General features: G+C 37.4%; 2 protein-coding genes across 2 annotated transcripts in view; one reads left to right on the forward strand and one right to left on the reverse strand.

The window, feature by feature from the left end:
- Positions 1 to 1,663: 1,663 nt before the first annotated feature.
- syn2a (synapsin IIa) lies at positions 1,664 to 14,883 on the reverse strand. Its single transcript, XM_015033569.1, has 11 exons — positions 14,310 to 14,883; positions 7,467 to 7,524; positions 7,271 to 7,362; positions 6,964 to 7,120; positions 6,742 to 6,831; positions 6,577 to 6,639; positions 5,343 to 5,485; positions 5,184 to 5,258; positions 4,898 to 5,000; positions 4,390 to 4,536; positions 1,664 to 4,250 (listed from the first exon to the last, which is right to left on the reverse strand). Exons 1-11 carry the CDS (start codon positions 14,648 to 14,650, stop codon positions 4,116 to 4,118), a joined length of 1,404 nt encoding a protein of 467 aa, XP_014889055.1. The 5' UTR covers positions 14,651 to 14,883; the 3' UTR covers positions 1,664 to 4,115.
- Positions 14,884 to 16,438: 1,555 nt separating this feature from the next.
- The window catches only part of LOC106948096 (transcription cofactor vestigial-like protein 4), a 9,338-nt gene continuing 5,792 nt past the window's right edge, over positions 16,439 to 19,984 (forward strand). Inside the window, exons 1-5 of the mRNA XM_015033570.1 lie at positions 16,439 to 16,563; positions 17,054 to 17,210; positions 17,931 to 18,093; positions 18,638 to 18,824; positions 19,266 to 19,380. Of these exons, the coding sequence (XP_014889056.1) occupies positions 17,129 to 17,210; positions 17,931 to 18,093; positions 18,638 to 18,824; positions 19,266 to 19,380 (547 nt within the window). The 5' untranslated portion in view covers positions 16,439 to 16,563; positions 17,054 to 17,128. The remainder of the gene's footprint in view (positions 16,564 to 17,053; positions 17,211 to 17,930; positions 18,094 to 18,637; positions 18,825 to 19,265; positions 19,381 to 19,984) is intronic.

The raw sequence follows: 19,984 nt of genomic DNA on the forward strand, positions 1-19,984 counted from the left end.
GGAGTCTAGACGGAAGCCTTTCAGCTGGAACTTCAAAACCCAACACTGACTTTGCTCGGAGCTCCTCTGTACCTCTTAAAGGCTTTGGGTCGGGTCAGTCAGCTTGTTAAGATGGAGGGGGGGAAAAAACATCAGTACCATCTGGATGTTTGACAAATGCCTCTTGCAGAACAGATTGTATCTGTTGGGAGTAGCTTGCTGATGTTTGCTGAAAGACTGCTGACATTTTATGAGATAAACATGGCAGCTTTTTGAGAGCAGCTGTAGCATCATTGAATTCTCTGCAGTGTTATGTCCCAGGCAGGCATCTGTAGTGCTATCAACCTTCTGTGGACAGGTCTTGTAACTTTAGATCCTAACGTCCTACTTTATGTGTTTCAAAATCAGTTTATTTTTCTGTAAGACAATTTTTCCCCCCCTTTGGTTCAAGTTAGCTAAACACAGTTTCACAATGAAGAATCCGGCCTTGGAGAAGAGATGCATTATTATTATTATTATTTTTTTTTTTACTCGGATGACTGGGAGTTTGTTTTAGCTCTCCTAAACAGAGGGTTTAAAATACTTAAATATCTTCATTTTGGTTCAGATTTCAAGAGGAAAAGTCACACTTCTTCAGTATTATACCTGTCAGCGCTATCGCTAATACTCCCTGTTTTTTGTTTTGTTTTGGGTTTTTTTCTTCTTTTCAATTAGAACCTCAGGAAACTATAAAATCTACCTAGGGCTCTGTCTTATTGTGGAATAATGACACTGTGCGTTCAGGGACTGAACTATGCTGAGAAGGAGGCAAAAGCTGAACTGTTAGTGAATCAGTGTATATGAGAAATGATCAGTTACTGAATATTCAGTTTGATAAAGTGATTTTATCCTAGGACTAATTATCTGTTGTATTAAGTCTTCAGCTGTGATTGTTTTGATGTGCTTCCCTCCATGCTGATTCCTTGTTGTCTGTTTTTAGGTCACCCTCATTTCTTTGACAGACTTGGGCGGCACTTCATGTTGGAAATGAGACTGACTGGAACAGGGAATTCAGTTTATTGAAAAATCTGTTCTGCTGAGGGCATTTGAATGAAGAACGATGAACACTTTTTAAAAAAATGTTCCACCTTTTTCCCCACAGAATATGTTTTGGGGATCATATAGAGGATTTTGGCAAGAGTATAATACCATAGATGCTTTTTTTTCTTTTTTCCTTTGCTGTGTTTTTGTTAAGTCCAAATCACTGACATTAACATATAGGAAAATGAGAGCTGCAATCCTCATTTTAAAGCTGTTTTTGTATTGATTTGTGTTATCTATGTTTGGAATTAAAATGTGTTTGATGAAGCGAAACATAGTATAAAACATAAAAACGAAAGAAATATGCGGAAAGTAAAATACTTTTTCATAGCATGGCATAGCAGTAAAAGTAAAAAGTTAAAGAAATAAGCATCTCATTGGTGATTTTGTTGAAAACATGTTTGTTAACATGGATTTTTTTTATTAATAAATGTACTTGAAATAAAGTTTGATTTTTATGGTGTGCAACTGCAATTGGAGATAGATTTATTTTAAGGCTTTTTACAAATATTCATCAAATCTGCAAATAAATGTAGATATATTAGTCTAAATGTTCCCTTTGCAAAAAACATCATTGATAGCACACATCAAGACACAAAGCAGCTATTGCAAAGGAAGCTTTATTGCCAGTGACATAAAGAGTCCACACATTATTGTTCTTTCCAGATCTGGGTTTTGACAGCTTCACACTGCTTCTCAAAGTTGCTGCCTCAGTTCTAGTTTCAATCTGCAGCCAGAAGTGTCACCTCAACACGAAGGCCAAATGACAAAACTCAGATGTATCCAGTTCCCAAACAGAGGCCGAACAACGTAGCCGTCACCGACTTGTGTCTCTCTGCTGGTCAATGTCATGGCATATTTCCTAATAAACGGAACGACACGTCCATAAAGCCTCAGGCATGGCTTTCTACAGGGATACACTCACAGATAAAACAATGGCACTTATCACAGCTTAGAAAAAGAACTGCACGGAAAGCTTGCTGAAAAGATTCTTGTTTTTTTTTTGTTTTTGTTTACAGTTTGGTTGTTTTTCACCATTTAGGATATTGGATAAATGAAATGGCCTTCTGAAGTAAACCACTGGACAACAGCACATAAAGACAGCAGAACAAATAGCCACTCGGTAAAAAATAACTATTCAGGGCGTGAGTGATTATCGCTTTTTTAAAAATATTTAAATGGAAGATCTGATTTTATGTATACATTTGTATCTCAATAAATTTAAATATCATCTGTAGTCTAATTTATTTTTACTTCTGATTTATCTACAGGTGGTTGTTCTTGAATCACTGACTCCACCTGCAGACTTGACCTTGTGAGTTTCCACCAATCTCATAAATTACCTTCTCAACAAACTCTATGGCTCCAGTTATCATTGTTGATTGCACCAAATGTTTTCCTTCCACTCAACTTTCCTTCAATATGTTGTTATTTAGCAGTCTTTGAACAGACAATTTATTTAACAATGATCATTTGTGGCTTACTGGACAATTCAGCCATCTCCACCATGATTCTGTAGGCTGTAACATAGCAGTAACGTAGCATATCAGGTTATATTCTGTTTTTTTTTTGAGTAGATTCCTTCACTACTTGTAAGCAATGAAAATTTGAGTGAACGAAGTATGCATTGATAATATGTGAGTTTGTATTCTGAATCGAATTAAAAAAAAAAGAAGTAATTTCTGACAATATTCTAACGTACCGAGATGCACCTGTAAGCATATTACTGAATCGAAACAAATAAGATTTCATATTGCACTTTCCATCAACTCCCAGCAATGGCAGTAATCTGAGCACAGCAGTGCCAGATAAGGCAACACTAGACCTCAGAACAACGACTGCTGCAATAAAAAGGCCTCCTCAAAAGCTTCTATAAAGTGAACGGTACAAGCGGGACTTTATATTTAACATTTTTCGGATGAATATTCACACATAACACACAATTTTGATTATCAGAAATAATTTTTGCCTCCAAACAACAGAAACAGAGCTTGATACTTGATCAGATCTGAAACAAGGAGTTTAGAAAGGATAACTACCAGTTTATACAACTATTAGTCCGTTAATCTGCACCGCCCACATGCAGGATTAACAGTCCTCTTATTCTTATTTACACTGTCAGTTTCTGGAGTGCAAAGACTAACACTGAATACTATATTCTTTGGTTCAAAATTCTACAATTAAAGTGAAGTTTTGTGTTTAGAATCTTTCTACATTATAAAATCTTCAATAGACCTTTAGATTTTATTACAGGGGCATCAATTTACATTCTACCTCTCTAAATAATCTAATTTCTAAGGACAGTACTCTATGCGGAAATATTGATTTGAATAAAATAAAAATACTGCATGAATCTCTTAATATGTATCTGTTGTTACATACACATTCACAATGTAGAATCACAGGAAACACAGCTTAGTTGTACACAGCGATTTAACAGCCATGTTAGATAAACATCCCACATCATCAGACGTTTAAGACTTGCACCTGTCTTTGTGTCAGTCATGCAAACAAATAAAAATAAATATCTATCAGTATAAATACAAAAATATTCACCACTACAACCATACACACACATTTATCTTATACATATTAAGATATACAAGTTCAAACTCCATGGTTACCCACAGTTTGAATAATAACTAGAGGGACACACCAAATTATGTAAAATAAACCGAAGACAAAGTGTTAGGGGGAAACAAAAGCTTCATAGCCGGGTTAGAAAGTTAGCACAGAGCAGCACTGAACTCAGTGTAGGCACAATTTTCATTTCATATTATCAACAACAGGCTCAAAGAAAATCAGAAAACACACGGCTGCTGAAACACAAGTGGCCTATACAAGCACACAAACCAACAGGTGGACAGGTAGAAAGTACATGTTGACACTGCATAGAGTTAAGAAAAAACACAGTCCAGGCCAGCTTGAAGCTGTACCGAGAGCTCACACCAACCAGATCCGATTCTAGCTGCCAGCATTCACCAACACGTCTGCACAGCTAGGGGGCCACACCGCCATCCATCCGGACACTGAGAGAACATTTCCCTCTGCAGGTCTCAGTTGGCCTGGACTGGTTTTGGACCCACTGCAATGCCGTTACAGTCAAGAATGTACTGCAGGCAACCTTGAGGTGGACGGCCAGCACCGTTCTTAGTGAGCTCACCAGTAATCTCTCCTTTCTGGCCAGTTCCCTGCATCACGTTAAAAAAACAAACAAACAAAAAAAAAAATAGATACATTAATATCAACAGATCACTTAAAGGCGATTCGCTCAAGAACAGAAAAAAAAAAATAAAATAAAATAAATGCTCCGTTCAGTGTATTTCATACCTGGGATGGTTGTATGGTTGTGGGTCTCTGGGGAGCATTAGCTTCTCTCTCAGCTAACTGGTTCATTTTTGCCAACACCAAGTCAGCAATGAGCTGCCGGTCTTCAGCCTGGTGTTCTCCAACCAGCGGCATGGAGGAACCAACCACCTGGAGATGGTTATGGCAGAGGAATATCACAGAACAATGCGATACAATTATTAAAGCAGTAAATGGCAGAATTGAACACTTATTTCTTATTCAAATGTTTTTGCAAGAAGATCCTGGGCTGCATATAGTTCTGCTCAGAAGTTGACATATGCTCATCATTGGTACAAAGCCTTTTTTACAGGGACCAATTAGGTGTCATGAAATCAACCAGTTTAATTAAAAGGAATTTTGAGCACACATTAGTTGGAGGTTTTAATGGGATTATATTTATTTAACTAAACAGTTAAGTGTCTTCCGAAAGAATAATCCATTTGGAATTTTCAGGTGTCGATTTGATATCCATTTTATGTCAGCGTTTTACCTCTGTGATATAATCTTTGCCATCTTTCCCATGGATAGCTTTAACTGCACAAATGTCTAAACCCCCAAAGATCTCGCAGCAGGTGTCCACCCATAGCTTGTACCTAAAAACGATCAAAATATGATTCAGTAGCACTGGGAGAAAAATCACACAATGTGCTCCGATTATCAGCAGAAGAGATTGTCAGACATTTAAAATAATATATATTTTTTTAAATTAAGAAACTAAGCACATTTTATGACATAATTCAGCTTTAATATTCAAGACAATAATAGGAATGAATTACCTGTCAGTCATGGCGACCTGCTCAAGCATTGCAGAGCCTGTGTTTGTCTTCCAGTTTCCAGATATAGATGTCCTCCTGATGAATGTGCAACGCAAATACAAAATCAGGATTAGTTTTGTTCGGTTTGATGAGGAGTAACAACAGCTTAGTTATACCTACATGTAAGCTTTGTAGTCAGTACCAATCTTCTGGATTCTGATGTCATACTTGGAGTCAATGAGAGGCTCTGTGGTGGTGTAGGTCTGAGTGAGAGCCACGACACTAGCTATGTCCTGGAACTTACTGTGGTTGTCTACTTTCACCTGTACACACAAAATGTCAAGTAGAAAAAATGTCATAAGCAATACGGTGATCCTGTGATATTTCTATAATCACATTAACAAAGGCTTAAATAAAAAAGCAAGTGCAGTGCCTTGCAAAGGTAGTCATACTCGGGCTTGATCTGCAGAAATCCACTGCTCTGTTTGGAAAACTTGTTTATAGGACTGATAGTCACTCCTTAAACCTGACCTCTAAGGAAGGGTGGCAAGAAGAAAGATACTCTTATAGAAAGTCATAGGAAGTCCAGTTTGTAGTTTGTGTCAAGCCATGCGGGGCGCACATGAGTCTGGACAGATGAAATCAAAACTGAACATTTTGGCCCACATGCAAAACATGTTGGTGGTAGCATCATACTGTTTGCTGCACGGTCACCGAAGATGGTCAAAAACTGATATGTGGAAGATGGAGGGAGGTAAATACTGGGGGAAGCATAAAGGAAAACCTGTGATAGTGTAAAAAAGACTTGAAGCTGAGGTAGAAGTTGACCTCTCAGCAGGATGAGACTAAACTTACTGACAGAACTGCAAAAAAGTCCTTCAGATCTAAGATTATCCAATTCTAGTCCTCTGGAGCTACTATTCTGCAACGTTAAAGTGTGTCCATTCGCCAACACAGCTGACACAAATGGATGAATTCCCTTATCGGCATGACCTTCAGATTGGTAGGCATGGCAACGAGACATTCATTTCATTCAGGTGTATTGAAGAAGGAATGTAACTTTTAGGAATGAATCTAAAAGTTGCAGAATAGCTCTTGAGGACTAGACACTGCTGGTTCAGAGCAAACCACATTTATGTGTTAGAATGATCTAGTCCAATCTGAAAAGCTAAGAGAGATACCAAAACAATGAGATCTGTAACTTCGATGAAAGGTGGTTATACCAAGTACTGACTTAGGAGGGCTGAAAACCAAGTCACAGTTACAATTTTGAAAAACAAATACTTATAAAATACATTTATAAGTATTGTGGTTGGATTGACTGTTCCAAATAAGTTCAGCAGATATGAATACTTTTGCAAGGCAACGTATGTGTACAAAGATTAAAGCGAAAACAAGTGACACGTCACTATACCTTTCCCATCCCAGAGTGAGCGTGTCCAATCTTTACAACAACAGGAAATGAGGGCATGCTCACCTAATTAAGAAAGACATTTACTTGTTTAATTAATTGTTGAAGTTTTATATTGTTACATCACTGTCACAAGTAAAACAAGCTTGCATCTAATAGGATGCTCACCATCTCCTTGTAGTTGGGATAAAAGGTCTGTTCAATGAGGGGGAACTTCTCAGGTCCCAACTTCCTGCAGGTGTTGATTAGCTGAGCAAACTGGAGGTGCACACAAGTGATTAATTTGGAAAAAAAAAATTATGAAAGAAAAATGTATAAAATCTAAATGCAACCATGCAGCCCAGAATACAGAACAGATTTTTAACTCCACTACGTCGCTTCTGCACTTACTGCCCACGGCTTGTCGCAGAGGTTGTAGATGGATTCCAGGGAGTTAATGCTTGGAACGCCCCCGTACTGCAGACCGATGATCAGGTTGCGAAAATCTTCATTCTGGGTCATACTGAAGGCATGCTGGCGAATGAGAACAAAGTCTGGCTTGAAGGACCTGGAGAATGGAAGAGCAATAGAAATGTAAACAAAGCTGTGCCAAGGGATAACAGCAATGTGGATGAGTCAGTCTGTGGGTGGACACAGAACAGTCAAAACAAAGAGTTTCAGTTGCACACTAGATTCATTTGGAGTTTGTCTGTCTGACCTGACAACCTTGGTGCCATTTCTGAGGACTTGCATGTTCACGCTGCATGTACCGCTGGCATGGGCAACAACGTTCATCTCACTGAACTCAGCCTAAACGCAGAAAAGGGGAGAACGTACCACAGGGAGAATAAATTTAATCCTCTTTTTGTTACCTAAGCACATGAAATGGATCTAAGTGTCTTCATTAAACGTACCTGTTCCACTTTGATATCATAATCCCCGTGAACCTTCTTTCCTTTCAATAATTTCGCCCTGGTGGAGGAGAAAAAGCATTTTTTTTAATTAAACAACAGAACTACAGGTGTCCAGTAAATGCCAGATCCAGTGTGAACATATCACTTGATTATGTTGACTTTGCAACAAGCAGAAAAGTGAGTCATTGCTGAATAAATGGCAATCTGCTGAGTGAACAAAAGGGAAAAAAAGCCCCCCTTCTGTGCTTTTCTCAAACTGCTGAAACACAGAAATGCTCACACTTTCTCACTTCATACTGACAACCAATAAACACAAATTTACTAAAAAAAAGAAGTCTTTTTCACATTGTGTCAGCTCATAAACTACATAATTTATCATTATTTTAAAACTCCAGTTCTTGAATACCAGTGTCTTGCAACTTTTAGATCTACAACACTCTCGAATCAGTCAAATTGCTGAACTCGGCATTGAGTCAAGTTCTACAGAACCTTGATCATAAAATGATATTTTCAAATGTATTTAAGAAAAGTGGTGTCTCGCCGGCCCTGAAGTTTAGCACCTATGTGATAAAACAACATAAAAATGGAGAACAATTGAACTGTGAAAGGAATATGACTGGTGGCTCTAAGAAATTTTATTATGAAAAAGTCTGAATATTGCAGCAGCCTCCCAGAATCAACGCTATGCAAGAACAACCCTTCGCTGGAAATACAGCTACAACTTCTTTGGAGTATGTCTCTACAAAACATTTTAACATGGTCCAGGTTTACTTTTCAAGCACTGTCACAGACTCTCAATCGGATTTTGGTCTCGACTTTGACAGGGACATTCAGACCTATGAACGTGCTTTGATCTCATTCTCATGCCACTCAGGTTGTATGTTTCCAGTTGTTGTCATCCATCCTGGTCTCAAGTCTTTTGCAGCCGATGACAGATCGTTCTTTCAGGACTCCTCTGTATTTAGCCCCATCCATCTCCTCAACCTCGAGGTTGCATTTTTCTCCTCCAGAGTTTCCTTGAACCTCAGTTGGATCTCATGGGTTTAATAGGTGTCTTGTCAAAGCAATTGTCTGCACTGGATTTAATCCAGGTATAAAGGGGCTTTATGTAAATCCATATTACGTTTTTCTGATTTCATTTGTGAAAAATGTGAAAACCCCTTCACAATCGCATGCCACTTTGTGCTAGTCTGTCAAATAACATCCTAACAAAATAGACTGAAGTTTGTGGTTTTCACATTCTAAACGTGTGAAAGTTAAATCAGGTTTATACAAATAAAACATGTGACATTTCATCTGAGCTTGAGATGCCAGAAAGTTATTGAACTTTGCCTCACTCATAATTTATCGCTTGTGAATTTAAGAGATTGTTCAGTAACGACAGAATTTGATTTATTTTAACATATGTCAGCCACCTTTGAAAGCATCTCAATTCCAATGAATTTCACTGCATTTCATTTGCAAGCAAACTGTTGTGACAAATTAACATGCAGAGGGAAAACCTAACAACATACGTTTTGACCAAAGAAATTGCCGATGCGTAACCAAATAAGGAGTTTTCTACAAAACGGTCTTCCCCATGAAATTCCTCGAGTTGCCATGGAGAATCTTTTATTTTGGCATGCTTTTTCTACAGCTCAGCCCTTAAACTAACAGCATATACTGCAGTGGTACATTTTGTACTGTGTGTGATGACAGCTCAGCCCAGAAGAAATCTGATAAACATACATATTTTGCAATGCTGTCTTTACAGATTTTTTCAACATACTTTAAAATCTCTTCCATCCTTTTCCTCGTTAGTCTATGTCGCTCTTCTGCCACATTTCCTGCTGCTGCTGCTTGTTTATCAAGGGAAAACAACTGAATAATTCTGTCACAGCCCAATTAGAGCATGGGAAGGAAAATAGGTATTAAAATATGAATTACAGCTCCCGCACATGAAAAGCTGAAAAGCATCAACGCTTATAATTCAACATACATTAAGAAAAACATGAGCAGCGACCAGAAAAGGGCCACAAAGAAAACAAGCATATGATTTCCTCCCTGCTATCTAAATAGTAATCTTTCCCAGCATGAGGCTGAGTAAGACGGTGTAGCATATGGTGATGTTTTTCTTTTTTTCATTTCAGTATCACTGAGCAAAAGACAACTAACAGCATACAAATCAGAGGTAGCACATTCAACGATCCTTTAGTGCATGGATTAATATGCAGAAAGGTTTATGAGCTTCCCCACAGGAGCAACGTCCTCCAATTTTGGAAGGACTTTGATTTAAGCTGTTAATGTTACTCCGTATTTGAAACGTATTAATACTGACAGTATAAAACGACAAACAGCATTTTTCCCTCACTGTCTGATATTAAGTCAGAATAAGCCTGAATGTTTTAGGCTACTTAGGTTTACCAAATGCATTTGTTTTCTAATTCCAGAATAATTGGAGCATTTTTACATTTTTAGATTCAGAAGTTTATATACATTTCTTTAGTGTTTGGTAGAATAGCCTTACAAAGAGGACAACTTGGACCAAACATTTTTGATATCTTTTCACAAACTTCTCAATTTTGGATTTGCCACAGAATAGATATACAATAAATACATTATTGCATGTCCAACTAAAAATGTTTAATCCAACTTAATGCTACACAGTGACAAAAATGCGATTTGTGTCTGTTTTATATGGAATATTCAAACATCTGGTGTTAGATGCATTTAGCAAGCTCAGTTATCTTAAGAAATGAGACGATATAAAAAAGTTAGTCAATAAATTACTCTCTACCATTTTTCTCAGAATTAATCTAGAGAAACAATTCTCTTGATTAAATATTTTTATACAGTACTGTGGCAAAATCTTTCATTCAGATAATTCACCCGAGAGCTATGCAAGCAATAGACCTAGCAGAATTTTAATGTCTAATTACTTTGCCTGTTCCACTCTCACTTCCCCCTTATGTTTGCATAAGAGTAAGCTCCCAGTCCAGGGCACATTTCTGCTATTATTCAGTTAGGAAGGTGAAATTTATAGTTCAGAGCATTTGATAAATCACAAGAATCTGTCAATATCTTTACTTGAAATGTCAGCATATTGAACTGCAATGAGCAAGACACGGCTTCACAGCCATTAGTCTCATAAGTAACACAGTGTTTCATCTGCTGCTCTTGTCATAGGAGTAATTTATAACACAGTATTCCTGGAACTATCCAAACCTGTCTGGCAGACTGGTAGCCTCATCTAAAGCATTAGATGTTGGCTGGATGACAGAAAGCTTCTACATGGCAGCAAACCCATTTCATTTTTTTTTCTCTGAACCTTACTTATATAAAATGTATTGCATAACAAACTCACAGTTTAAAGACACGTCTATTTAGGTAGTTTCTATTTTCTGATTTATTTTGAGTCTGCCATCAGTACAATCTTACATTTTTATCATTTGCCCAGCATTTGCTGCAAAATTATTACACAAGATGTCAATAAAAACGTCACATCTTACAACAAGTTTCAGGTACTTATATCAAAAATATATATATTTTTGGAATGTACATTCAGGGGTTGAAAATATTTTTTATGTTCAGTTCTTAGTTCTTTAGAAACATTGAGTGGTGGGTGGTTTTCCCTTTTGACCTCCTTTTCCTATTCATAGAGGCCCTAAGTGTCTGGGGATGAGCCAATGACCTGATCCAGCTCTCTTGATCTACTTATTAATGCTGTATTTATCATCTACAGACCACATGTTGTTGTCTCACCAGCAAAGTACAACACAGAAAAGCACTCCAGTCAAGATACCTTATTGGGAAAAAAATCCTAAAAGGAATAAATACAAGAAATACTATTACATCATTACTATATTATCCCATGTTCCTATTTCCTTTTCCATACAAACTCTGTAACTTCTTCAATGAAATTCCATATGTTTTCTTAATTTCTCCTGCCTAAACAAATATTGGCAGCATGTTCAATATTTGTCATGACTACATAAGTAACAATGTACTGTTTCTATCAATTTGACCAAATTTAATCAATTGTTCCCATTAACTGATACTTTACTATAATTTACTTAATTCCTGAACCTTGTATCCCTTTTCTCTCAAAGTATAGGAAGCAAGCAGTGTCATTTTGGTTTTGATTTCTGGCAGGACAAACAAAAACGTCAAAGCAAAGCTGGTCGCACAGTGAGTTAAAGACCATAAATCTCAGACTCAAGATGTGCAACATCACTGAGAACATGAGAAGCCTGCCAAAACCATAAGAAAATTAAGAGCTGTTTCATCCTCCCAGGGTTTGCCAACAGCTCAATACTTTAGAACACTTTCAGTCCTGCCAACAGGAGCACTAAAATACTGAACTGGTTATCTTTTAAGCATCAGTAATCTTCTAATGTTAACCCCTTTAAGCTGTATTTGGTGTTGTTTTCTTTTTGTACTCAAAGGATACTATTTCAAACTGTTTCATTACTTTATCTAAACACTGTAGGAACAACACATTTTTTTTCTGCCATGTTGAATCAGAACCACTGGGTGAAAGGTCTTGTAAAAACAACCCAAAGAAGCCAAACCAAGTCAAACACCTCCCGCGTAGTGCTACTGAGCTGTCATTAAAAATAGATGCAGCTCTCAGACAGAGGAAGCCCTGTAAATTAATTATTTTAGCACATCTCCTACGTGACTGCGCATTTGATGCACAGATGAAGGGCTGTGAGCACCAGAAACTGGCACAATGTGGACGACATAAGAGCAAAAACAATGTCAGAGCAACAAACTGCTCACAGAAACTAGTTCAGAGCAGATCTGGCTAAAAACCAACAGTGAGAACGAGGGCACACAGAGATCTCACTTGGCATACTCTACATCAGTTTGCATACTGATGCGAGTACATTTGAGCACCACAATGTGAGCCTTCCTTCTTCACAAAAAATAACTTCATTTTTTTTTAAAAGCAATATAGAACACATGAATACACATGGCTGATATCCATCCTGCAGATAAGAGTCTGAACTAATCATTGCATATGAATGTTTCCTACATCATCATGTAATAGTGTACTCATCTACCAGCAGGAATATAAATATCCTGCTGAAGTAGTCTTCAGCAAATGGGTACACTGTGGTCAAAAAGGGATGATGAACATGGTGAACAACAATACTCAGGGTCTGGCATTTGAAAAAATTCTCAGTTGGGACTAAGGGACTCAAAGCATGCCAAGAAAATAATCCCAAACAATTACACCACCACAGATTTAAACTGTGAATACAGAGCAGGGTGGATTTATTTATGTTGTTTATGCCAAATTTCGACACTAACATCTAAATGTTGCAGCTGAATTCAAGACTCAGAGAAACAGACAAGCTTTTTTCAATCTGTTATGGTCTTGTTCTGGCAAGCCTATGTGAATTATACCCTCAGATTTTTGGTTTTAGTTAACAGGAGAGACACCCGGCATGGTTTCAAGCTGATGCAGCCCATTTGAATCAAAATCTGGCATTCAATCAGCCACTGCTGCCTTTCTATCATGTTGCCCATTCTCATCTGAACTCTGATATGACATTATTCGTCTACTCAACTGTCCCTCACTGTATAGTTTCTCTTTTTCTGACCATAATTGTGAATATAGGGGATTGGTGCACTCAAAAACCTCAGCAGAAAGCATCATTTAATGGTCAAAGTCCATTAAATCTTCTTTTTTCCGCCCCATTTTTATGATCCATTTTAACTTTACCAAATCATTTTCTCCACATCTTATGCATTGAGTTCCTGCAATGTGATTGGTTGAGGATTAGTGTCAAACTTTATAGTTCTCAGTAAGTCTTCTGTTTTTTTTTTTTTTTTTTTTTAAATCTAAATTAAACTACATGCAATGAGGCAAATACTTCAGCACACACATTCAAGAGGAAAAATCCGCTCTGACCCTACACAAATGAAAAGTCATCATGAAAGGATTCAATTACCATGTATTAAAATTGTATAGTAATACTACTACATACTAATAGAAGAAATATATTCACTTTATTGATTTTGAGTCCATCAAACCGACAAAGATGTTTGTTTATCCTATCTCTCAGCAAGATCCCCCTGGAATCTGAACACCATTAGAATGAAATAATTAAGGTTCCCCCAGTTTCTTCATATTAATGGCATGAAGGTCTGCTCTTGGAGCAGCACAGGAAACTGATGTAACAACGAACTGATGTTCTTTCTGCTTCCTTGTATTTTACACTGTTGCTGTCCAATAAATCAGGGGTTCCAATGTCTTGCATTTAGCTTTTCCTATAATTGTGCAATGCATGTCGTGTGACATGCAATTGGTAAGCAGGAAGGGAAACCCGATTGATTGAGGGAAAACACTGCAGTGCTTTGAAGGGAACAAGAGGAACAAAAATGGTACTTCATTTCAGGTTCAGCACAACCTGTGGCACAGTAGTTTTAACATATATATAGCATGCCATGCTACAAAGTAATGACATAATTAAAATGCCAACATTTAACACCAGAAAATGATGCATGAAAAGAGAAAAATGCAACAAAATAGGAAAACAAATAGATGAAGGAGGGAAAGTGGAATCCTCCATCTTGGTGTTATGTCATTACAGGACCATTCCTCAAAACCAGAATATTCTGGCTCAATACTTATTGGCAGCAACTGAACACCACCAATTGATAATAACCGTTAATATTTACTGTGCATTTGACAGAGATGATGTTATAGTAGTTTCTAGTCTTTACAAAACTACATGATACCCAAGAGAGAGATAAAAAAAAGAAAACTGACACAAACACAAAGGATGGAGCAACAATAATTCACAAAAATAGCTCACAATAAACTAATTAGAAATGAGTAACGTATTGTCTTACCACTCCTGCTGGGGTTCATCGATCACAAGCAGAATCTTAAACTTCTTGGGTGTCGTGACTTGGGTCTGCTCCACAAACCCTGCTGAGGCAGCTGTCTGCTTCACAACATTTGTGATGGAGCTGAAGAAGCCAGCGCTGGTCGACTGAGACGTCTGAGGCTTCCTCTCAGGAGCAGGGGAAACGGCTGGAGGTGTCGGCCCGCTTGTTGGAGACTTGGCAGGGGTGGAGGAAGCAGGTGGAGGAGGCTGAGCAGGGTCAGGCCTCTGAAGGTCTGTCATGTAGCCGTTGGGCAGGTTGGAGATGAAGGTGCTGTCCGAGAGGCGCCGGCGCAGGTAATTCATGGCTGGAGAGGAGTAAGCAAGAGCTGGGTGTGGAAATTTATCCTGCACGGTTCTCCTGGCTGTGAGTGTGTAGCGGGTGGAGGCTGGGGTCTCCGTACAAACTCCTAACGAATGTAGTACCTCCCAGCTTTGCAGAGCATCCTCCAAGCTCTCCCTCACTGGCAGTGACGCTACAGCTTCCAGCAGCCAATCCCCTCACCCTGTGCTTTCCTCAAGCATAGCACATGATGCTCGACTGTGCCTTCCTCCCGTCGTCCTCTCTCCTCTCCCTCTCCCTCAGTGGCATGCCTGATTTCCCTACCCCTCCCCCATTTTCTGCTTTACAGACATCATCCTTTTCTGAACCACAGCATGAAAAATTGAGGGGTTTCCAGTGGAGATGCAAGGGGGTATCCGGGTTATGCATCACAATGGTTTTACACCTCCTACCCATGTTTGGTAGGATTCTCTGCCCACTGTCTATGAAGAGCACTTCTGTCGGCCACACATTCTAAAATGGCTGTTTGGACCTGTGGGCAGCACTGAAAGGGAGGAAACGTCAGCAGCAGTCCCTTGAGGCACAAATGCATCCAGTAAACAATCTCTGGTGTATGTGGTTTATCAAATCCTAAAGCTACTATCTTTGTTGTATATATATTTGCATTCACAAAACCGGAATGCATGCGCAAGAAAAATGTAGAATGAGAGGGATGGATGTATGGAAAATGGTTGGGAAGGAATCCATTTAATCAATAGCTTGTGGTGTCCAGAGATCAAAACAAATAAAAGCAAAGGCCAACACAGTAAGTCTCTGGCAAGGACACTCACAAGCAGTTATGTGAAAAACAATAAATATAATTATACTTTTCTTACTACTTACATTTTAATCATCCAGATTAATATAAAATATGTATAGTTTGAAATTAATATTTTCACCTGCCTCTCATTGTGTTTATCATTTTAAGAGAGTGATTGTCAGTCTGAAAAGGCGCATAGACTCTGTCACTGTACTTTAATTACACACAAACTCTTGTTTTAAAGCCTTTATTTATGTTAATTAAGCAAAAGACAAAGGTGTTCATATTCAGGTGTTTTGTAGATACACTTCTATTTGGGCTGCAATGGCCAATACATCTTGTTTTAACTTGTACTTTCTATTTTTCGGTGATGTTATCATTGTTATTATTAAATACACATGCTGTGAGTTCCTGTGGTTTCAAGGTTTTATGCTTTTTTCTCTTTCTGAGGGTGTAAAAGCAGATTTTGAAGATGTTCACTTGCATTTTCTTTCTCTACTCTACTCCTATCTCCCCAGCTATTTAAGCATCTCCTACCACTTTTGTAAATATAAACTGTATAAATATATACCTTTGTATATAAATATATAAAAATGTACATAAATATATAAATGCCGCGATATTTTGGGTTTGATGGTAAGTAGGGAGGTCTCTTTAGTTTGAAAGTATTGCAGACCCCAGGAATACCAAAGGGTGTTGCTTTGAGTTTACTGTGTGTGAGAGGGACACCAACTGGTTGTTTTACAGTAGTGCAAATTGAAGTCTGAAATTCAGTTTACACACCAGAAAGATCCACAGGACAGTAGAAAGTGATCCAGCACAGGCTCAAGTGGTGACGAGCACCTGTATTTTAAAATCCCAGCCTACAGTGTTTAAACTATTATTCCATTTGTTGAATTTACTGTCATAAACAACCGTTTTTTGTTTTCTCTCAGCTAATATTTTTTTTCAGAACTTGTAAATATACTTTAGCTATACGAATCACATGATTGTGATTCAGGTGCACTCATAAACATGTCTCGTCTCTACGCCTGGGCTGGTCTTTTGTTTTGGGGCTCCGCCTCCTATGATGGGAAAGTACGCGAAGCACAGTACAAACTATGGTTTTGTTGTTGTAAGACCAAGATTATAGATTGAGTAAGTACCATTAGAAGCTTACCCTTATCCTTTTTGACATTACGTTTGTTGAATTAAACAAAGTAGATTGTCGCTAACGCGTCGTTCATAGTTTTTAGCTGAATGTTAACTTTTTGAGCCTACTGAGTTTGCGACTGTGCTAACACTAGTTTTGGGTGACTTGAGCTAAAGTTAGCCATTTCCTTCGTTGACTCGTGTAATTACGCTTAAAACATTTGTAGTTTTCTGACATTGTCTTTAACAATTACTTTAAGTTTGTTTCGGGATAGAGCTATTGATATGAAGTGTTAAAATAAACCAATTAGAGCTAAGTAATGTATTATCCGCTAGCTTAGTGGTTTGCGGTTGGTTAGCTGTCATGCTAGTCGTGGGTGTTTGAATCTGTTACGACATACAATTTGCCAAAGGACTATTAGTCTTAAGAAATTAATTTTATTTAATGTATTTGGACTTAAAGCGTGTTATAACATTCTTAACTTTTTCTTTTTAGGAGATACGTTTGCGTTGTTGACTTGGATAGAATAACCTGCTAATGTCAACGTTAGCAACTAGCCTGTACATGTAAATGCTTTGCACTAGAATGGACCTGTTGAACTCTCAGTTCCTGGACAAGATGAACAATAACATTGGGAGACTGCACTACGACGGTAAAGTTGCCTTTTTGTTTCTGTTGATATGACATTTTATTTCTGTTTATGTGACGTCGTCTCTCTTGTTCTTATTGCGTTAACGCTATTGGCAAGTAACAATCAATTGCTTTAAACTAAACAAACCGCGTATTGGTGCGAAGTAATTAATTGCTGCAGGTGGTGTTCCAAGTTTGTTAATGATATGAAAGACGTTTTATAACCGTGGATGTTATAAAATTCAAGCTTCATTTAGATTCAAATCTAAAAATACTTTATTGTTCCCGAAGGGAAATTGAATGTTGTAACTCGTGTTATTTCAAATTCTACTGAGTTATTGTAGATAGTGACGGCTGTTGGTAGAAAAAAAATCTCTTGTAGCAAACTGTATTACAACGAATTTAAAGAAGCCTCTGACTGAAGATATTTTCCCTAGACAGTCTCATAAAGAGGGTTGTCTGGGTTATCCATAATTTTCCTGATTTTATGAAGAATCACAAATAAAGCACATGAATAGTTGCTTGGTCACTTTTGGTAAATACATGAAATGACCCAAATCCTTATTTAAATATAACTAAGAAATATTCTAAACTGCTAAATTCATAATTGTCTTTTTGTAGTTATTTGAAAACAATCCAACAATTGAAACTAGTAAAGAGTGTTCAGCAAAAACAATTTTTTAAAAATAAATATACTGTAATTAATATAGAATATAAATAAACTGCTGACCTTTTTCCACAGATGAGTCCAGGATCCCCTCCCTGTCTACTGCTGTGCCAACCATAACTGGGCCTTCCCCACACTGCCCAAACAAACGGAAGTATGGGGACGAACAAATGGAAAACAGACTGAACTGTGATGACGACCACATGACCAAAATGAGCAGAATGTTTGCTACTCACCTGTAAGTGCACTTAAGAGCAGAACAATTAAATTAAGTCTGCCAATTTGCATTTAGAAGTTGTAAATCAGGGAAATTTTCTCAGATTGAAGCATAAATGATGTGCAATAAACACATCCTCTAAAATGTCAAAACCCTGTAGCAGTTTTGCAAAGTTTTACAGCTTAGCTTAAAATTTCCTACATTTATGTTAATGCAAATGGAAATAAATTGAGGTAAAATTTAAACTTTTTCAATCTGGACCTTTTCCTCTTTGTAACATCTTTGATTCTCTAATCCTCATATTACACCTTCTAATATCGGCTCATAAATGTCACGGAGATTCAGAAATATGTGCAGAAATATTTGCTGCTGACTTAGTTCACACCTGTACCTGTGTGTTCTATCTTAACTTCTGAAATGGGCATTGGAGAAAGCCTACATCTTTTTTTAGAGTAACCTCTGCTTACACTATATTTTTATTATAAAGGTAAAACTGGTGAGCTGTGAAGTGTCCGCAGAGATGCATCAGTGAGGTTGATCTCTGATCTCCATTTGTTTTGCTCAGCGCTCGTCCGTCTGCTGGAGACAACCGCAATGAGCACTGGAGCCTGAGCCACAGTCCTATGGAGCGGCCAAACCCATATGCAACCATTTCTGGCTACGCTATAGACCAGCCGCTGGCTCTGACCAAAGGCCACAGTGACATCGAAGTGTCGCGGCCTATCATGAGTGGGACCGCAGAACGGCAGCAGGTGTGTCCATATTGACTGAAATGATCAGTAAATGATATTGTATGAACCACTATAGTCCTTTTGCTGATTAAAAAATACATTTCAATTTAGCTTTAACCAGTTTGTGGAGCAAGGGTGTTGATTAAATTCTGACATTAAATGATTGTTCATTTTTGGTGATCAGAGCAGAAAACTTCAGCATTAAAGAAATTGACATTCTTCTGCAAAATTATCACTTCATATATATATATAACAGACGTTTCGAACCTTTATTCAAAAATGTTCATGTTCACACTTTAAGCTTCAATGTTTGAGAAAAGTAGTTTGGTGGTTTTTAAAGTATTTACAAGGATTTCTTAGCAATCATTAATCTGCTACGGTTCAAAATAGTAATACTTATCAAGGTCTCCTTTAGTTTGTTGTATGAATCTCATCAGATTTTTTCGTTTTCCTGTTTTCCAGAATCGGCCCTCGGTTATCACGTGTGCTCCAGCAAGTAACCGGAATTGTAACCTCTCACATTGCCACATGAATGGCTGCACTCCTCCTCCGCCTGACGATCAGAGAAAGACCAATGGTAATCTTTGTTGTTGTTTTTTTTTGTTTTGTTTTGTTTTTCTTGTTAAATTGGCTCATTTAAATGAACCATTATTTTTGAGACACCAGTGTTGCAAGTCCACATTTTTCCCCTTTAGTGCTAAAAAATACAAATATTCATAGACATTGGACAACAAAGTTCTGAGATTTTTCAGTGCTGAAAAACTCTTCCTGCTTTGCCTTCATGTTTCAGTAGAATATTTAGATGAAATTATTTATAGGGTGAACATGAAGACTTGCTGTGTAAATCCACTGATGTTTCTCTGAAACTTCATATTTTCTCTTAAAATTAGCAGAAATTATGACAGGGTCTTTTATAGCTTAGCTAAAGTTTAGTTTCCCTAAATGATATTGTTTCACATTAGTTGAATTGATTTACATTTACAACTAGTTAAGTTAACTTTTTTGTTGGCTTGAAAATATTTTCAAATAACTATTTTAAAATTACATCTGATGGCTAATTCCTCTATTACTCTTTTTTTTTTTTTTTTTTTTTTTTTTTTTTTTTTTTAATTGAAGTTTTTTTTAAAAATTTCTTTTTTTTTTTTTCCTTTTTTTTCCTAAATTTTTTTTTTAGCTAAAAC

The sequence above is a fragment of the Poecilia latipinna genome, unplaced genomic scaffold, assembly GCF_001443285.1.
Source record: "Poecilia latipinna isolate Pla-1442-1.1 unplaced genomic scaffold, P_latipinna-1.0 Scaffold271, whole genome shotgun sequence".
Taxonomy (NCBI): Eukaryota; Metazoa; Chordata; class Actinopteri; order Cyprinodontiformes; family Poeciliidae; genus Poecilia; species Poecilia latipinna.

What these genes read in the sequence shown, in the direction of transcription:
- syn2a (XM_015033569.1), bottom strand. Translation starts at nt 14,650, where the DNA reads ATGAATTACCTGCGCCGGCGCCTCTCGGACAGCACCTTCATCTCCAAC. An exon ending in ATGATATCAAAGTGGAACAG is followed by an intron (nt 7,363 to 7,466) that starts GTACGTTTAATG and finishes TTCTGCGTTTAG; the next exon opens with GCTGAGTTCAGTGAGATGAA. An exon ending in TCTGCGACAAGCCGTGGGCA is followed by an intron (nt 6,832 to 6,963) that starts GTAAGTGCAGAA and finishes GTGCACCTCCAG; the next exon opens with TTTGCTCAGCTAATCAACAC.